The following is a 20,335-nucleotide window of genomic DNA, read 5'->3' as shown; positions in this document are numbered from 1 at the left end:
CTGCGCGTCAGGAGCCTGTGCTCCGCAACGGGAGGGGCCACAACAGTGAGAGGCCCGCGTACCACAAAAAAAACAAAAAACAAAACAAAAAAAAACCACAAGGTAGATACTCCTCCCCTATTCTGACAACTCAGGAAACAAGAGACTGCCCTGGGGTTGAAGTGCCTCAGGAAGCAGCTTCAGAGAGGAGAGCAAAGTACACGAAGCCCCACAACTCGGAAGCATTAGGACCAGATTTCAAATCCTAAAGGCAGAGGCAGATGAGTGATGAAGAATATGGGATTTGGAGTCCAAAAGACTTGGGTTCACATCCATGTCGTGTGAATGTACAGAAGCTGTTTTCTCATCTGGAAAATGGGAATAATACCTACCTCATAAGATTATTGGCAGGAATAAGTGGGATAATGTTCACACAGCACTGAGCACTGTGTCTGGCCCAGAGTAAGCCCTCAATAAGAGGGACCTTTAGCCTACTCACAATTAACCAGGGCTTCTGACTCCAAATCCATGCCTCTCTCTACACCATAGAGAAACCATCTCTCAGAGTGGGCATGGGGTTAGTTACAGCCATGTGCTTTACCTAAGGGCTGAAGCACGGAACGGAAAAGGGGATACACAGAACCAAAGAGCATGACGGGGAGCTGGCTCAGTCTGCATTTGGAGAGGACTGTTTCGTAGGGGCTGCTCCATGGTTTATTGGGAGAGGCAAAGGATGGAGATCTCACAGCCAATCTGACCTGCCCAGGGAAACTCGCTGAGGCACCTGTAGAAACATGAGCAGTTTTCTTTGTAAGCCATGAGTCACACAGAGGCTAGTAAACGGTAAGCCCTGGGGCAGATCATTACAACTTCCTCCCAGATGCTTCTTGGCACTACTGGCTTGTATCACTGGTTTCAAAATGAAGTTGATCTGAAACCAGGTCTCATCATTACTCACCCTCCTTCTACCCTACCTTCTCACAGCTAGTGAAGGAAGCTGATTCCCGTTCCTGACTGCAGCCTAGCTCCACAAGGCCACAAATCTTGGCCAAGTCATGGAGGCATGAATGGGCTCGTGTCAAACTCTTTCTGGGACAAGTTGGTGAGCACTGACGAGCACATGGGGCAATAGTTCAGATCTTAAGGCTGAAAAACAGAGACATAAACATAGCTCTTATGTCCATACTCACCTAGGACCTTAAAGTCATGTGACAGCTTTAAACTCAGCTTCTTCCACAGAGATTCTGAACCATAAAGTCGATGAACCTGATGAAGATGTAGGTATTTGTACCACTATAAACTGATAGGTTTCAGCACTGAGTCTGAACATACAATTCCTACAATACTGTTGGGGAAGGGAGTTAGTAACCTGAGACAGCTTCTAGAGATTTTTTTTTTTTTTTTTTTTTAATCAGAGCCTTGTGTATCTGCACTGGATAGAAACATCCAAGGGAACCAGGAGTCCCCGGCCTGTGCTCAGAGCTTCTCTCTAAAGACCATCCTGCCAAGCCTGGCCTCAGATCCTGAGCTGGCGCCACTATAAAACTTGGGCAAGAAGGGTTGAGTCCCTGGAGTACTAGAGCTGTTGAAAGAAGAAAGCTTTTTAAATAGACTTTTAAGAATTAATGGATATTAGGCTGGGAACTCATCCCAGGCCTGCTTTTAGGTTGGAATTGCCTAGACACTTCCAAACTCTCAAGGAAACACCCATGAAGGTCAGAAGCTTGTCTTCTCAGCCATGACATAGAGGTGCTATGTAGTCCCAATGTCCAACCTTACTGGATGTTCTGGCAAAATAAAACCACCCAACTCTCAGGGGTAAATGTCCTTCAAGTGATCAACACTTGATCACTTTATCACTCGACAGTTTTCCTATTGATCTTTGGGCATTTTAATGAGAAGGGAAGAGTAATATCAGTTTGAAAGTGTTGTGGCCAAAAGGCATCTGTTGGGGAATGAGGGAGACACTGTCAAAGGTGCTTCCATTCTAGCTTGGTCTAGAGACACACCCAGTTTATAAAGTAAACAAACTTGTCCTTGTAGCTATCACTACTTTTTGTTAAGGGACTGGGATAAGAAGGTGCAAGGGGAAAGTATGTGGCATTGCCTTGAAAAAAGATTCTGGCATTTTCCTGAGTAAAACTACCCGTAGAAAAAAGTTCACTTACTAGGAAATACAAATTAAAAGGACAAATGTTGTGAAATACTTAGGGAATGGATACTGCTATATATTGTTAGGGGGTGGGGGAAACGTAGATCGACAAAAACTTTTGCGCTATTAAGCCTTAAACAAGTCCTTCGACCCAAGAATTGTGCCAGGAAGTCATCCAAGATGTGACAAAACCATACCTCATGGATGTTCATGACTGTTGCTTAGTGTTTAAAAAAAAAAGTCTCAACAACTTAACTTTCAACAGAATACTTAATTACGTGTGCTACAGTCACTCAAATGTCTCATCTACAGCCTTAAATATTGTAAAAAAGTATCAAGGGAAAACAGTGCTCTGCTCAGGGGAAAAAGGTCACAAAACAGCCATTCATTCATTCACTCACTCACTCATTTACTTACTTACTTATTTATTTATTTATTTTTGCACGCGGGCCTCTCACTGTTGTGGCCTCTCCCGTTGCGCAGCACAGGCTCCGGACGCGCAAGCTCAGCGGCCATGGCTCACGGGCCCAGCCGCTCCGTGGCATGTGGGATCCTCCCGGACCAGGGCACGAACCCATGTCCCCTGCATCGGCAAGCGGACTCTCAACCACTGCGCCACCAGGGAAGCCCTATTTATTTATTTTTATTGGAGTAAAATTGCTTTACAATGTTGTGTTAGTTTCTGCTGTACAATGAAGTGAATCGGCTATATGCATACCTATATCCCCTCCCTCTTGGACCTCCCTCCTCACCCTTGCCCCCATCTAGGTCGTCATAGAGCACCGAGCTGAGCTCCCTGTGCTATACAGCAGCTTCCCACTAGCGATCTGTTTTACACGTGGTAGTGTAATTATGTCAAACCTAATCTCCCACTTCGTCCCACCCTCCCCTTCCCCCTCTGTGTCCACATGTCCATTCTCTACGTCTATGTCTCTATTCCTGCCCTACAAATAGGTTCATCTGTACCATTTTTCTAGATTCCACATATATGCGTTACTATAGAATACTTACAAAACATTCACTTATAGTTTATAGCCTGAGCCTGACAATCATAATATATTAATATCTTTATACTCGTTAAAAAAGGGGGGTGGTGGTGGAGCCGTGGCACCAGGAAAGCAGACTAGCTCTCTCCAGAACCAATGACTTTCCAGGCCAAAGAAGCCCAAGAGGAACTCCCCTGGTGGCGCAGTGGTTAAGAATCTGCCTGCCAGTGCAGGGGACGTAGGTTCGATCCCTGATCTGGGAAGCTCCCACATGCCGCGGAGCAACTAAGCCCGTGCACCACAACTACTGAGCCTGCTCTCTAGAGCCCGCATGCCACAACTACTGAGCCCATGAGCCACAACTACTGAAGCCCACGTGCCTAGAGCCCGTGCTCCGCAACAAGAGAAGCCACTGCAATGAGAAGCCCGCGCACCACACGAAGAGTAGCCCCTATTTGCTGCAACTAGGGAGAGCCTATGCGCAGCAACGAAGACTCAACACAGCCAAAAATAAATAAATAAATAAATAAGTTTATTAAAAAAATAAAAAAGAAGTCCAAGATGGTGGAGGGTGAGCAGAATCTGATCTCAGGAGACTAATGGGCAGAGGCTGCAAGGTATGCGGGCGGGTGGGCGGGTGGGGGGGCGGAGGGGGGACATGGGGAGCCCACAAGGCATGCTAGGACCCCAAGGGGCTATCCCATGGCATGCCGGGAGATAAAGCACCCCACGTGTCCTGCCACAGCCGTTTGAGGCCCTCAGGGGAGCCAGAGTGATTCCCTAAGCAGAGAGCAGGGCAAGTGGATCTGCCTCCCTGGGTGTTCGTGATGATCCGTCACCACAAGGTCACCACCTTGGGGGATGCTAAGAAGTCAAGCACAGTGCTGGAGCTGAAGCGCTTGGTGAAAGGCATTCTTAAGTGGCCACCGGCGCAAGGAGCAGCTTTACACAGATGACAGCTCCTGGACAAGAGCATGACCCTGGGGGAGTGTGGCTACGCCTGACAGACGCCTCCATCTATACACCATTCACCCTGGACCTGGATCTTCCTGCAGATGGCGCCGATGGGGCATTTGAGGCCCTCAGCCTGTAGCCCTTCCCTGATCCACTGAAGTAGAATATGAAGCTGGATTGTTAGGAAAGCCAGGCAGGAGGGCGAGCTGTGGGGCAATGAAGCAGTGGGACTCGGGCCCTCTCCTTCAGATCAGATATCTTCAAGAAAGACTTGATTAGGGAAATGGACCCTAATTTTGCAATCATGTATTTGATTTGCAATCAAACATGTATTTGATTTGCAATCAGAATGAGATGTTGTGATTTCTGCCCCCTCTGACTAGTATATGGCAACCTCATGTTGTTAAGGAGAAAGCAATTCTTTCTAGGGGAGTTTTGCCTCTCTGCAGAAAGCTCTTTGGAAAGATCTACACTACTCAGGTTCTTCCTCAGGCTTGGGAGCTGGGTCCTCCCTTTTAATCCCCAGAGAGAAACCCAAGCGGAGCTATGCTTGACAGCACTCTGGGAGTTCCAAACATGGCTGACACAAAGTTCATTGTTAGGTGTGCTGTCAATGATTCCCACCCACAAGAATGAGAGCAGAGATGCCAGCAATCAACATGGAACCTCTGGGATACCAATTAAGGGTCTGGTGGGTGAAAGTGCTGCACATTGGCCCTGCAGCTTTGGGCAAGTCACTTCGTATTTAAGCTGTTAACAGTAAGCACTCAACAAATATAAGCCCTTGGTGATTTCCAGTATCTAAAATGGGAACACACACAAACACACACACACACACACACACACACACACACACACACACACACACAGGCTCTTGTTAGGGCCATAAGACATATTGTGCTTTTTAAAGCACAATTAAGTATTTAAAACCAGGGATGGTAATTTAAAAAGCAAAACAAAAGAACAAGAAGGTAAAGGTCATTCAGAATCCTGAGGTAAGCAGAAAATTAAGGAAAAAAAAAACGATCAATTTCCATTGAGACAAGCATTGGAAGTTAAATTCAAAACGCCATGCTTTCAGGAATTCCCTGGCAGTCCAGTGGTTAGGACTTGGCTCTTTCACTGACAAGGCCTAGGTTCAATCGCTGGTCAGGGAACTAAGATCCCTGCAACCTGTGGGGCCAAAGGCAGGGTGGAATGCCATGCTTTCATTCACATTTCACTACTTTGTTCCTTCTTTTAGATCCTCTCTAAAAGAGATATATTCACCTCTTCACAGCGACCTTCACGATCAACAGTTCCCAAATACAACTGATAAAATCACCTGGAGAACTTTTAAAAAAACTCAGATTCCCTGCTTCCAGCCCACCCATCACTTCTACTGAGTCAGTTTCTGGAGGTGTATTTAGGGAAGACAGTTTATTGTTTTTTGGGGGGTTTTAAAAAATAAATGTATTTATTTGTTTTTTGGCTGCGTTGGGTCTTTGCTGTTGCATGCGGGTTTTCTCTAGTTGCGGTGAGCGGGGGCTACTCTTTGTTGCAGTGCGTGGGCTTCTCATTGCAGTGGCTTCTCTTGTTGCAGACCATGGGCTCTAGGTGCATGGGCTCAGTAGTTGTGGCCTGTGGGCTCTAGAGAGCAGGCTCAGCAGTTGTGGCGCATAGGCTTAGGTGCTCTGCAGCATGTGGGATCTTTCCGGAACAGGGCTCGTAACCGTCTCCCCTGCATTGGCAGGCAGATTCTTAACCACTGCGCCACCAGGGAAGCCCAGTTTATTGGTTTTTTAGAGTTCCTGATTCTCACCTTTATTTCTCGTAAGCAGGTAAATTGGTATGGATTTTTGAGGGCACTTCAGAATATGTATTAAAATTTCAAATGTCCAGATTCTTCCTCTGACCAACATATATATCTGTCTTTTCAATATCTCCCCCTGGATCCTTTAAAGGCATAATCCATAATCTTAAAATCATGTCAGAAAGCAAATTCATGATCTTCTTTACTCTTGCCCTAAATATGGTCCTTTTCCAGTGTCTCTCCCAGGGAATGCACTCAGCTATACAGATCCAAAATCTGGGCCTCAAAAGCAGCCCAGAGTCTGTGTCTAGAGTACCCAGACTTAAATTTTGGTTCCAGTGACAGACTTTGGGCAAGTATGTTTCCATATCTAGAAGATGGGAATGATGCTAGTAATACCCACCTCAGTTAAATCAGTTAATATTTAGCACAGTGCCTAGTGTATTGTTGTCTAGCATCTTCTTCCTTGACCATTTCTCCCTCAGACTTCCCTTCGTAGTCAATCACCAAGACTCATGCCTCTCCATCTCTACCTCCCCAACCTTAGTACTTACTATATCATTTTTAGCCTAAATGAGTACAAAATCCTCCATTTTAAAAAAAGGATCTTTTAAAAATGCAACAGATGATACATTTGAGAAAATAAGATCACTTCCTTGTTTGAAACTCATCAATGATGTGCCATTGTTCTCAGGATAAAACCCAAAATCTATAATGTGCCCAATCCCTATCTCCATTGTCTAGCCACAATGGTCCTCTTCTTAAGTGCATCATAACCCCTTACCACAGGGCCTTTGCACATGCTGCTCCTTCTGTCTAGAACAGTGTCTCCCTACATTCCCATTCCAATTCTACCCAGTTAACTCCCAACATCTTTCAGACCCTAATTCGAAAGTTACTTTCTCAGGGAAACTTTCCCTCAACCCTCCCAAAGTAGATCAGTTTCCCCTGTTAAAAACTCTCCTAGCTCTATGTAACTCTCTTCCGTAGAATTCATTACAACTTGTAATGATATGTTTACTTGCTATTATCTAATTGCCTATCTCCCTTACTAGTCTCTATAATGCCCAAAGGCAAAGACTGTGTTAGAATCTGCTTATCACTATATCCCAACACCTAGCACGGTGCCTGATACAAAGTAGGCATTCAATAATTGTTGAATGAACTATGAAAGTCCTTTGACCCAGCAATTTTTCTTCTAGGAATGCAGTCTAAAGATGTAAGTATACAAACTAGTCTAGCTGTAACAACACTGTTATTATCACTACCACTAACACCTGACATTTATTTATTTACTACATGCTTTTTCATACCCTAACTCATTTAATCCTCACTACAGCCTATGAGATCCCCATTATTACCCCTATTTTACAGATGAGGAAACTGAAGCATAGAGGTTAAGCAAATTTACCCAACCCAACAGATTTAACCCACGCACAGTGGCTCTGGAACTCCAGCTCAGACACTCTATATATTATAATAGTTACATTTTATGCAAACTTCAATTGTCAAAATTTGAAATGGTGCTGTAAATATTAAAGTCTCACTTTGTATGCAAAGTTTGAAGAAATGCAAATCTCCCAAATTAAGAAAAAGTGTAAAAAGTCACATAATTTCAATACAAGAGAGACTAGGGCTTCCCTGGTGGCGCAGTGGTTAAGAATCCACCTGCCAATGCAGAGGACATGGGTTCGAGTCCTGGTCCAGGAAGATCCTACGTGCCACGGAGCACCTAAGCCTGTATGCCACAACTACTGAAGCCCAAGTACTTAGAGCCCGTGTTTCACAACGAGAAGCCATGGCAATGAGAGGCCCACACACCACAACGAAGAGTAGCCCCTGCTCACCGCAACTAGAGATAGCCTGCGTGCAGCAACAAAGACCCAATGCAGCCAAAAATAAATAATAATAAATAAAATAAATATTTTAAAAATCTTAAAAAATATACAAGGGAGACCAGTGAATTGTAAGCATCCATCTAATTCCCTTATTCCACACACATACACTTCACATATGTTCATAAGAGGACATAAGTCTTGAATCATAGGAGTTATGAATTATTTGAGGTTTTCAAGGATAAATCTTTTACATCAATGCAACCACCCTGTGCAAGACTGTTTATTGCAGCAATATTTGGGTTTAAGAAAAAACCCATAAGCCCCTCTTGGAAAATAAGATCAGAAATGAGTATTCTCTTTAAGAATGGAAATCAACTTTTCATCAAAATGCTTGCTAACTAGATTTTGAAAACTAAAGAGAAACTTGAGAAAAAATGCACTTTCGCTTTGACTGAATGGCACACTCTCAAGTTTTCAACACCCAAGGAAAATAATGCAAGTACTAGTACATTTGATAGTTCACTTCTGAGTTATGCAATTTAAATTAAAAAATTTTTGATTTCAAAGACTTTTGAAACATTCAGATAACTAAACCTTAAAACAATGGTTGGTGTGAAAACTAATGATTTTTAAATGGTATAGTAACCTTATTAAGCTTACCTCAAAGCCTGTCTTGAAGGTATTGTTCAAACATAAAAACTTAATTTAACTGAATGGGGTTAAGAGGAACAATTCATTCAATCATCTTTCTACAGCAGTCTTTCCTAATAAGGTGATTTCTGACAGATTTCTAAAAATTCAAACACTTCACAATTTTTATGTTAACTCCTCCCCACTTCCACATCTGTAAAAGATAAAAATAGGGGGTTAGCTAATAAATCATGGTATATCTACCATGTAGAAAACTATGGAGCTGTTAAAAGCAAGATAGATGTGTACTTAGCAGTCTGGAAAGATGCCTGTGATTCAGTAAGTTAAAAAAAGTAAGTTGTAGGATAACGTTTGTTAAGTATGACATAGTCCAATCCTTGTTTTAATAATTCCTGTGTGCATACATAAGTTATTTGTCAAGAAAAAGGTCTACAACAGATGTAGAGAATACACGTATGGACACCAAGGGGGGAAAGTGGTGGTGGGGTGGTGGTGGGATGAATTGGGAGATTGGGATTGACATGTATACACTGATGTGGATAAAAATGGATAACTAATAAGAACCTGTTGTATAAAAAAATAAATAACATTAAATTCAAAAATTAAAAGAAAAAGGTCTACAAGAACTCACATTAAACTATTAACTGTGCTTACCCTACCAGAGCAGAACTGAGGAAGAGAGAACTTTCACGTGTTTATTTCTGATTTGCTTCTGTTGAGGCACAATGGAGTTCAATGGTTGAAGCTCAGGCAGCTTAGATTTGAATCCAAGCTCTGCTATTTACTATTTGCATGATCTTGGGCAAGTTACTTAACCTCTCTCGCCTCAGATTCCTCATCCATAAAATGGGGATAGTAATAGTACCTACTTCAAGGGATGTTATGGTGATTAAACAAGGTAATACACGTAAAATGCTAAGAGCTGTACCTGTCACATAGTACATGCTATTATTTTATTGAAAAACATTGTTTTTACAGTGAATAGATATTCACGTATTAATGTGAAACCCCAACCAACGAGCCCAACTCTACACAAACTATATAAAATAGTATATATGAAAGAGGGTGTGATAGAAATAAAAAGCTCCCTAGGCAATCCTGACAGTCAGCCAAGCTTGCAAACTACCGACTCAAAGGCAGGGGTACACCAGCTGGAGTGTGGCTGAGTTCCAGCTGGGGAACACAGGAGAATTCTGGAAGCAGTAAAAGACCATAAAAGACAAGAAAATGGCAGGTCTTGAAGCCCTGGTGGGAAGCCCTGGCTGAAGCTGACTCCACAAGGAGAGGCAGGGGTGTGGGCCTGGCATCTTGTTCTGGCTTGCGTGTGGGGAGCCCTCAAGTACCTGTCTTTTCTCTCTGCCTGAAGCTACAAGATGGGGCTCGTTGTGAGAAGGCAGGCAGCCTTAAGCAAGACACCCGGGTGAGTAGCTGAGCCCTTCAGCCCTGCTCTCTGTCTGACCAACCAGCAGTCTACCTCCTCGCGTCCAGGGCCACAGAGGCACTTCCCACACGGGAGCTAGAGCAACAAGGCCGAGGAGCTGGGACCAGAGTAACTTGCCTCAGGCCTAGAACCCCGTTTTCCCTTGCCTGTGCCCAGATGTGCACCATCAGGCCTGTCCTCACTGCTGGCTTTGACAAGAATCTGAAGAACTTCCGAGTGGACTGGACTTGGGGGTGGGAGAGAGTGGGGTTGCCAATTTTGGGGGAGGAATCTTCTTAGAAAAGCACACATGCACACAATTAATTCCCAGGGAGCAAAGACTTCTTAAAGTTACTGTGAGGCCCTGAAGTCGGACCCCCCTCCCCCCGGGCAAGATCAACCTCCTTTTAGTCTCCAACACAGGTTTGAGGCTTGGTAAGAGATGTGATTTCGAACTAATCTCATGTGCTCTTGAACAACCAAAAGTGGGGTAACAGATTGAGGAGGCAGAGGAAACCCTGGGGTCGTGCCTCCCTAGCCGCATCTCGCCCCTGAGATACCTCCGAGTCCTGAGGGAGAACAGCTCTCCCCTCCGTCTTGGGTTCTGTGTAGCCCAGAGAGGCTCTCGTTAGGGGGAAGCAGGCACCAGCCCTCCCGCCTCCTGGCAGTGTGGCCCTGGCCCTGAGCCCTCTCCTCAGATGTCAGCGACAGAGCCAGAGCTACGAGCTCAAAGGTGGGGTAAAGGGAGGAAGGAAAGTGTTCATTCGGCTTTCCTTCCCAGGATACGTCATTTTGGTTCGCTGAGCAAGCAGCAGGACCCCCGTACCCCGAAGTCCACCAGGACCGTAGCAGCTGCAGCCTGGAGGGGATTTTGTCATCTTGAGGAAATCTGCAGGCTTTCTGATGCTCTAGGTAAGCCACAACCACGTGGGTGCCCAGATTTGGCTGGGTGAGGAGGCGGGGGCAGAGCGTACCAAGCTCCTCCACTCAGAGCAGGGCTGTGGGAGGTCCTCAATGCTGGGAGGAGGCGGTGGGGTGAGGAGAGGAAGAAGATGAACAGCCAGAAGCAGGTTCTCTGCTGAGAACTGACAGTGAGAGCACTGTCAGCTACTGGGCCTGGGATCTGAACCCTCCCTGTTCCCCTACATCCTAAAAGGGAGGCTGGGGTCCTGGAAAGATGTGTCCCCTCCTCATCCCCTCCCCCATCACTCCAGATCTTGGTGATTAACAGAGGCCAGTGGAGGGAACAGCAATTCAAAAGTCTTGGGTCAGATGTTAACTATTTCCAATCTTCCTCAGCTTGGCTGAGGCCAGAGGACTCACAACTCTGACTCCCAAATGGTTAGTAACTCGCAAGTAGGAGTCCAACCTGGTTCAAGCCCTAACTCCACAATTTACTAGCTGGGTGACCTTGGATAAGTTACAAAGTTACAAGCCTAGGTTTCCTATCCAGTGAAATGGGGCCAATTCTACTCCCCTCATGGGGCTTTTAGGAGGATTAAAGGGGCTTATTACATAAAGTACATAGTGTAGTTTCTGGAACTCAGTAAGCTCTCCAGTAAATGTTATTATTAAACGTGTTTGTTTCATTTTGTTTGAAAGCCCTTCCTTGCCACCCCTGCTGCCTGGTAATGCCAGGTAACTAAATGAAACCAGGGGGAATATTCAACTGCGGCTGACCACGTTGTCCTTGGGTCTGGGAGAAGTCGGGAGTCGAGAAGGGGTGGTGGATGTGGGCCTAGGGTCCTGGATCCAGAGGAGACTTCAGAGACAGTGGCCTGCATGAGGGCACAACTGGAACGTCAGCCACATCGCCTGCCTTTCCCAAACACCACGCTGCCTCTGTTCTGGAGTGAGGGAAGTTCCGAGCTGGACTGGACCCTGCCTACTTCCCTTCTGTTGCTCCCCACCTTACACTCCATGGTCCAGCCAAACTAAACATATTTAAGTTCTTGGACCCCATATGCTGTTCCCTTGGCAGGAACACTCCCTGCCACCTCTCATGTCCCAACCCCTTCCCCAGCCCCTGGCTTGGACAACACTTCCACCACGTGCCCCCCACCTCCAAGAACATGTCAGCAGCCCTTCCTATGTGACTCTATATTTTTCCTCCCACTTGATTACATGCATATATTACTTATTTTGTCCATCTCCCTCCACTAGCAGGTGAATGGCCCACAAGCCTGGGCTTTGTGCATGTTTTGCTCACTAATGTATCCCCGGCACCTAGAACAGTACCTGACACTTGGTAGGTGATCAATAGATACCTGCTGAGTGAAGGATTCACTAGTAAAATTGCCTGGTGACTGATTTGCTTCCTCCTGTGGTCAGGGAGCTCACTGAGGTTGAGGAGCTGTGGGCCTTGCCTGCCTCTCAACTTCAAGCGCCCAGTAGGTACTCAGACGTTTGTTGGCTGAATGACCAGTCAGCTTGGCCTTGAGTCTCAGACACCTCACTGCGTCTATAATGAGGGAGGAGCTGCATTCGACCACCCTGGCCATATGAGGAGGCTGCTGCCCAGCCACACACCAGCCAGGATAAAAAGTCTCCACCCATGAAGAAGTTCTCACCTTAGAAATTCACGGCCCTTTCCAGATTCCCTTTCTACTTTAGGGAAAGTAACAAGCATTAGCTTAAGGACAAATAAAGGGAAGGACTTCTCCCCCCAAACAAAGGACGTGACCAACTACCTAATAAAAAATTGCTGTCTCTTAGCACAGGGCCAGGTGGGAAGCAAGAAGCCAGAAGGGATGGGTCTGGTAAGGAGACTGTTGGGAGAGGTAGAGTCCAGAAGAGACTCAGCTACTTCAAGACACAGAAAAGCTGACAGTACTGAGGTCCCCAGGTAATCCTCAGTTAACCCAGCAATTACGCTCCCAGGGATGTACCTAACCGATCCGCCTACGCAGTTTTCCCTTGCACAATGGTGTTCACAGCAGCACTAGCTGTAATAGCCAAAAAAATGGAAACTCCTCAAATGCCCATCAACAGCCGAAGTGTGGATGGTCACATGACGGAAACTACAGAAGAAAGACAATCGACCACAACTACATCCAGAACCGTGCAAGAATCTCACAATGTGCAGTGAAAGAAGCCAGATCCAAGAGGATATTCTGTGTGATTCTTTTACATAAAGTTCAAATACAGGCAAATCAATCCATGGTATTTGAAGTCCAGAGAGTGGTTTTCTTGGGGGAGGGTAAAGATGGGGAGGGAAGTGGCATTTGAGGTGCTGATAATGCTGTTTCTTGATATGTGTGCTAGGTACATGGGTGTTTAAGTGTGTGATGTTCATCGAGCTGTATGTACACTTATCATCTGGACACTTTCTTCCACATGTTATTCTTCAATAACGGTGGTTCTTTGCATGGAGATCATTCAGCCTCAGGACCGAAGCCTCCACTGATTTGGGGAGACAGGCCCTTCTGTCCTTCCCCCTCCTCCATCATCCTCCAAATGCTTTGCAGAGCCATCCTTCCCTAGAGACTCATTGCTCATGGTAAGCCATGCTTTCCTCACACAGCAGGGAGGTGAGGGCACCCTGCATGGGTAACCTAGAAACAGAGTGCCATGTGAGGAGATGAGAAGAGAGACTAGAGGTTTGAGACCTGCTCCCCAGACACCAGCTAACAGTGATGTACATCGGGCTTCGGCAACCAACTCTACTCGGCTGCTGAGCCAGGAAGGCAGCTGGGTGGGCTGGAAGCCCCAGTTCCCAAATATTCATTCCACAGAGGCAGATTTATTGGGCACCATGGACTGCCCCAGTGACCTCACACCAAGTTTCTTACCCTCGTTTTACAGCTGAGTGGGAGTTACCATCACCTGCGCCGCAAGGCTCTTATAAGCATAAAAAGTAACTAATATTAGACAGTCAGCTCCACCAGAGCAAGGTCTTAGTTTTGTTCATTGTTTTAGCCGCCATCCTAGAATAGTGCCTGATACATGCAGATGCTAAATATATGTTTACTGAAAAAATAAAATGTAAATAGAGGGCATAGCCCAGAATGGGAGCTCCAAAACAAAGGGCAATTTTTACATGAGTTGAAATAAGCAAAACCATCTTGAAGTTAACTCCTGCTCAGTCAAATTTATTACTGAACTTTGAAGTTTTCTACCAAAGCTAATGAGGGTTAGCTTTAATCTTACCCAAATGCTGACTAAGGGTGAGTTGAACCTGCAGAGGGGGCCATAATGAAGGACTGGATTTCTTTTACTGTAATTAAGCTGCTTCTCTCAACTGTTCTCCATGAAGGATGTATAGACCACTTTAGGTCACTCACTTTAATCACTGCACTAATACCATGAAAGCTCCTTCCTCCCACCTCTCCTTTGTCTTTTCTTCTAGACCACACTTGAAGGCAGACCCCAGACTGTGGAGTTGGGGTGGGGGAACATTCCTGCTCTACCTCCTTCCAGATTAACCTCTCACTCTTGGTCTAGGCAAGCCTGGCTTCACCTGCCCCAAGCCCCCATCACTAGGACACTTGAGAGACTGTATGCAAGCTGGTTTCCCCTGCAGGAACGTTTCTGGAAAACCCTAGGATGAAAAGGAATAAATGACTAAGCGCTCTTGGGGTAGGGGGTTGCTACTGGTGGGATTTGGTGCTCCAACATTCCACTTCTTCATTTCATCCACCTCCTACTTTCCGGTGGTAAAAAAAAATGCCATGGAACTTGGGAGTCAGGAACTTCCATTCAAGTCACATCTGGTCACTGCAGAGATGACTTCGGGGAAGCCATAACCACTGAGGTTTCATCTGTAAAATGGGCAGAACTTCACAAGATTGTCATAATTCACACAAGTACCTACTGGGACCTATTAAGCACCAGGTCCTGGGCACAAACCTAGAGGTAAAAGTCGTGTCTGTGACCCTCAAGGAAACTCACTAGTTTAGCCTAGGGAATTGAATCCATTAAGCTGTTCCTGTGTTTCTCCACCTCTAAAACCTCCAGCAGGGCTGGGCTACAGGGTTTCTGAAGTCCCAACTCTGGGATTAAGAGTTCAAGTTGTTTAAATGTACATCACCAGCTTCAAGAGAACGTCAGGAGGATAAAGCAAGTTCAGAGTTGTGCAAATGCTTTGAAGAGGAAAGTGCACATACAAACAAGGTATTAACTATATCAGATAATTTCTTTGAGCTCAACTTCATAGACACCTGTGAAATTCATAACCCAGGGGCGAACAAGGGCAACTGTTCCTTAGCTATAGGGAAACTGTTGTCTGCTTGGCCAAACTTGAGAGTTTGTATGTACCCTCAGGACAACCCTTTCAACATGGCTGGATCCAGGCTGGGGCTCCTGTGTATGGAGGACAGGGAACTGGGGTGGAGGTAGAAAAGAGGTCAGCTGCTGAGGACTAAGGGGAGAAATACCACTATTTTTTGCCGGGGAGTCCCAATTTATTGGGACAAATTGGGCCCAGAAACTTGCTTTTTTTTTTTTTTTTTTTTTTGCGGTACGCGGGCCTCTCACTGTTGTGGCCTCTCCCGTTGCGAAGCACAGGCTCCGGACGCGCAGGCTCAGCGGCCATGGCTCACGGGCCCAGCCGCTCCGCGGCATGTGGGATTTTCCCGGACCGGGGCATGAACCCGCGTCCCCTGCATCGGCAGGCGGACTCTCAACCACTGCGCCACCAGGGAAGCCCCCCAGAAACTTGCTTTTATTTAAAAAGGCAGCATCCCATTTCACAGGAAGACTGCTCTAAGAACTCGGCACGTTGCAGGGAGCTGCACTCAAGGTTAGCCAAGCACATTAACCCACGTTTTGTTTTATAACCTAGGTGTGCTCCTGGCATGAACCCACCATTTTCACAACCATAAACCAGACATCCGAGAAAGCAGAATTTTCTCAAAAGGTTTAAAATGCCTGACGTCACCGAGAAGCACTTGCCAACCGGACCATGAAATCGAAAACCTGATCACTGCTTCCCCCCCAAGAACCTCAAGCTTAGTGAAGTGACAGTTAATCTGATATTTCTTGCTTCAGTAAGAAAGATAAGGCACAGACAACACTCAGAGCCACAGCCTGCTCTCCCAGACTGTAGTCGGAAAACTTGACAATGAGGGGGAGGGTGTACAGATTTGGCAGAAGTCTGGTTAGCAATAAAGCTTCCTCAGGGAGCCGGAATTGGATTTGGGGCCCTGCCCAAGTTAACATTTTTACAGGTTGGCTGAGTTGCAGTTTGTTAGCCAGTCAGTAATAAACCCATGTGCAAGAATTTAAAGTTTATGAGGCATGGCCTCTTAATGCTTCTCCTCAGCTCCCCTACAGCCAAGAGTTTAAGGAGCTTGGCCTGGCCTGGGTGTTAATTGTTTTGTCAATAGGCAGAGTTATTTGGGGGAAAAAGAAGAAATAAAGGCTTCTACAGAACTCAAGGTCCCCACTCCTCTTTTGGAGAAACAAAGGAGAGCCATTCTGCGCCCTAGGCAGCTCTCGCGCACATTCAAGCTGTGGGAATTTGTACCTGGGGTGAGGGGTATGCTGATGGGGGCATTAGAAAAATGCTAGGTGGCACAGGTTTTTAAATTGCTTTGAAATTTTTAAACTTTAGATCCCCTACCCAGAAAAATGCATACAAGTTTTTAAACAATTTCACAGGTTAAGGATCCTCTGGAAGCTCACCCAAGGATCCTGGGACACACCTTTGTTTAAGAACTTGGGTTTGATCCTGTGGAGGAACCCGCACTGCCCTGGATGGAGGGAGAGAGGCCCCCATCAGCCGTCAGCTGCCTGGATCTCATAAAACACTGGTTCTGAGCACCAAAGTAAACCCCACCCCCTCAAGTTTTTAAACCGTAGAAGAAACTGTGAGATCAAAAATGTGCTTTGATTCCCCACCCACTGCCCCTACAGCTCAAGACCTTCTGGCTCCTCGACCCCCACCTCCCTCAAGGGCCCTAACATTTCAGTTCCAATACACTGGGGGTCGGGGGGTGTGCCCAGTGCGTGATGGCCCCAGTCCAGGTGTGCCAGGCCCAGTTTTCAGGCAGGCTGCAGGGGCGCGGGCCCTCCGGGAAGGGCAGGGTTAAGAGTGCATTCCAGCTGCCGGGCAAGAAGGGGGGCGGGGGAAGGGAGCGCGAAGAAGAGAAACAGACCTGGTCTGTCAGTCGGAGACACAAAGCACGGTACACAAAGGGGGCCCGAGAGGGGCGAAGGGGGCTGCCCGGGGCACGGCTCATCCCCACACCTGCGCGGGGGTTGCGGGAGGAATGTGGAAGGCGCATTCCTCCGCTGGGGCCAGCAGGGGAGAGCTTCCCACGTCCGGGCTGGGTGAGCGGCTCAGCCGCCCCGCACCCCGAAGGAGGGGGTCCGGGTCGGCCGCCGCAGAGGGGCAAGGAGGGGCTGGACGTCAGAGGGCGCTACGCTCTCCGGCCTTTCTCTCCATACGCCCACCCCCATTCCAGCCCTGGGGATGCTTTCTGCGCCTCCCCCGCACCTGAGGAGGCGTCAGGAGCCCCCCGCCGCAGCCCGGACACCCTCAGCGCAGCCCCCGCCTCTTAGTTCCGCCAGGCGGGCCCCCGTGGGGGGGGGTCTTACCATTCCCCCGCGCCCGGCTCCGCTCCAGCTCCGCGCCTCGCGCCTCCAAGGTCACTTCAGCTTCCCCGAAGCCTGCCCGGCACGGCTCGGAGGCCGCGCGCGGCAGCCAGTAAACCTGCGCCTAAGGGAAGAGGGGAAAAGAGGGAGGCTGGGTCACAGGCGTGCCCGGCCCTGCATACCCATCCCGGGGAGTCCTCACAGGCTTTCCCGGACAACCTTGGCCCCAGGCAGCCCAGTCCGGCTCTCTCCCCGACGCCACCGCCGCGTGCGGACCCCGCCTGCCCTCTGAGGAACGTCCCGGCAGGGGTCAGGCAAGGCAATGGAGTACCTGGAGTAAGAGGAAGAAGCGGAGGAGGAGGGACGCGAGAGGCCCACTAGGGAGCCCCATGGCTGGAGAGAGTGAGGTGAAAAGCTGCCGCGACTGCGGGTTAGTGCTCCGCTAAGCTCAGCGCGTCCCTTTGAGAACCGCGGCTCGCGGGAGCCAGGGGGGGGGGCCAGGTGAGCGCAGGTAGGTGCTGATTGGTCCAGCGCCGCAAGGTCCCGCCTCCTCGCAGGTGGGGCCGGGGCTGGCTCTGTGGAGGCACCCCGAAGCGCCCCCCCGCACTGTCCTCTCCCGCGCCCCTCCTGCGTTCTCTCGGGTTTTCCGGAGTTGCTCCCGACAGAGACCCAGGCCCTGTCTCGCAGATTCTGGGTTCGAGGGGGAAAAAAAAAAGGCAACCCACTCCCCGCCGCACACGAAGAAAATTGTTTCTGTGCCTTGTGGAAAAGAAAGTGGAGATGCATCTGAACCCGACTGGAAACAAAGGCGCCCCATTCATGCTCCCCCGAGGCTCTCTGTTATCCAAGGCTTTGATGGAGGCCGGGTGTGTCCGCCCCACACCCGGCTACAGCGGGGGGCGGGCGGGTACCTCCTGCCTCTTTCCCCACCTCCCACATCAGCCTGCCCCCAGGACTCCGAGTGTTTAAAACTGGCAGTGAGGTCCCGAGGGACGGTGTTACAGAATCTGCTACAACTTGCGGAAAACTCATTACTTCCCTGACACAGCCGAACAAAAGGAGGCTGGGAGAGAAGATCCCAGAGATCGAAGCCGTGGTGACGCCAAAAGGTGCGAGGTAGAGGGGTGGTTATTAGCCCCATCACCTCCAGCAAGCTTCCCACCCTCCACGTAGGATATAAATAATTAACAATGTCTCAAGTTTTGTAAAATGCAAATAAAGGCATTTTGAAAATCGCGACTGTTTTTATTGGTCTAAAATACCTACTATAATCTAAGTAAAAACTGCTGGCTGCGAGAAGCAGCCTTCCAGTGAGTCTCCCTACGAAGCAGCTCTTCTGTATCCTTACTGGGGGACATGCGACAGAGCTGGGATTCGTTCCTCTACTTCAGACCCGAAGTGCTTTACCCGTGGCGGCACGCAAGTGGGCCCCGGGCCCTGAAACAGTCCTGAAACTCAGTCGCTCCACACTGCACGCCCTCTCCCCACCGAACTGAGTTTTCCCAGCCAGTCACAACCTCCTGTTCCCTGAGGCCTCCCCACCTTCCCTAGCTGTCTTGAGAATCTCAGGCTGACTCCTCAACACGTTCCTTCCTCCTACCCATCTCAGATTTAGGGGTTTGAGGAGGAGACTGGAGTCTCTAATTATAGAGTTTTTGGCTCTCAAGGGCTAGCCTGGAAGCCTGTCTGTCCTTCCCACCACCAGGCCTGCGGCTAAGAGGACAGTTTGCCTTGCGATCGTGGGAGTCCTCTCTAGCCGACCAGGGGCTCTGGGGCCGCACCGCCTGCGTTCAAACCCGGATTCCATCACTTATTAGCGCTGTGACCTCAGGCTAGCGAAATAACCCCTCTGAGCCTCAGTTCCGCATGCATCTAGTGGGGGCTATTATGATATCTGCCCTCTATAAAGTACTAGGATTGAATGAATTAATACATATAGAAGAGGATTAAATTAGCACGTTTAAAACGCTAAACTCAGCACTTGGCACAGAGCAAGCGCCCAAATGTTGCCTGGTATTATTGCTTTAGGATCCAGCTCATTTGTCCTCCGCCTCACGAGCCGTTTCTTCCCTCTATAGCACCCTCACGTTCCCCAAACTAAGAGAATGAGAAACGCTGTAATCCTTCAATTTCACGGCTGATGGTAAAGCGAGCAATTGGCATCTGGTATCAGGGGAGCGCTCCGTTATCCCGCCTGTGGGCCCGGCAGCTGGGGGTTGGGGATGCACGACGCGCAGGAGAAGCCCGAGGCTGCTGACTGAGCTCCAACCCCCTCGCCTCGCTCTCCCGCAGGGGGCGCTTTCCGTGCCCGAGGGGAGGTTAGATACCCGCGCAGAGGCTTTTCGAGGCTGCGCCGGCCCCAGACAGTACCTGGTGGCCCCGCCTATCCTCGCCCCCCAGGTTCCTTTGCGCCCGCCAGGAACCATATGCAGTCTTTAGGCGGACAGTTAAACATCAACGTGCGTCGGGATACAGGTCCTAATTAAGTAAACACCTGGCTGGAGGGCAGTTGAACACGCTCATTTCCGCCTCCTTCCAGGGCACTCAGCATTCCGGGCGGGGGCGGGGAGGGGAGAGGAGAAATTGAGAGTCAGCTCTTCTGCCTGCACCTTGGACCACACTGCTGTCTTCTCTGCAGCTCCCTTAGTCGGTCGGCCGTTCATTCATTCATTTAAGAGATATTTGCTGATAGCCTGTTGTGTGCCAAGCACTGGAGATACAACAGTGAACGAAGCAAACATCCCTGCATCCTTGGACCGTCCATCACAGAGTGTGAGGGTTCAAGGAAACTAAATAAGTAACTATATAGCATGTTAGATAATGTGTACTATGCAGAAGAAGAACAGAATGGGAAGTGCCAATTCACAGAACAGAAGGTAGGCTGGAAACTGTAAATAACATAATCTAGAAGGTGTTTAGGTCAGGGTCTAGTGGGAGACCGAATCCAGCACGGATGGTTCTAGTCTTAGTGAAGGGACTAGAGGAATAGGCAGGGTTCAGGAACCAACAGGGGTGTAGGAGGTCCGG

At 48.3% G+C, this 20,335-nt stretch overlaps 1 protein-coding gene across 4 annotated transcripts in view; it reads right to left on the bottom strand.

The window, feature by feature from the left end:
- The window catches only part of CDH3 (cadherin 3), a 103,033-nt gene that overhangs the window by 24,518 nt on the left and 58,180 nt on the right, over nucleotides 1-20,335 (bottom strand). For 2 of the 4 annotated variants that reach the window (XM_060132213.1, XM_060132212.1), the window contains exon 4: nucleotides 17,312-17,432. In XM_060132213.1, coding sequence (XP_059988196.1) covers nucleotides 17,312-17,432 — 121 coding nt within the window. Of the gene's footprint in view, nucleotides 1-17,311; nucleotides 17,433-17,639; nucleotides 17,805-18,033; nucleotides 18,185-20,335 lie in introns of those variants that run through there. The other 2 variants (XM_060132210.1, XM_060132211.1) reach the window with 2 other exon arrangements.

The sequence above is a fragment of the Lagenorhynchus albirostris genome, chromosome 19 (assembly GCF_949774975.1).
Source record: "Lagenorhynchus albirostris chromosome 19, mLagAlb1.1, whole genome shotgun sequence".
NCBI lineage: Eukaryota > Metazoa > Chordata > Mammalia > Artiodactyla > Delphinidae > Lagenorhynchus > Lagenorhynchus albirostris.
The sequence above is the reverse complement of the archived record's forward strand: the minus strand, read 5'-3'. Positions and strand labels throughout refer to the sequence as shown.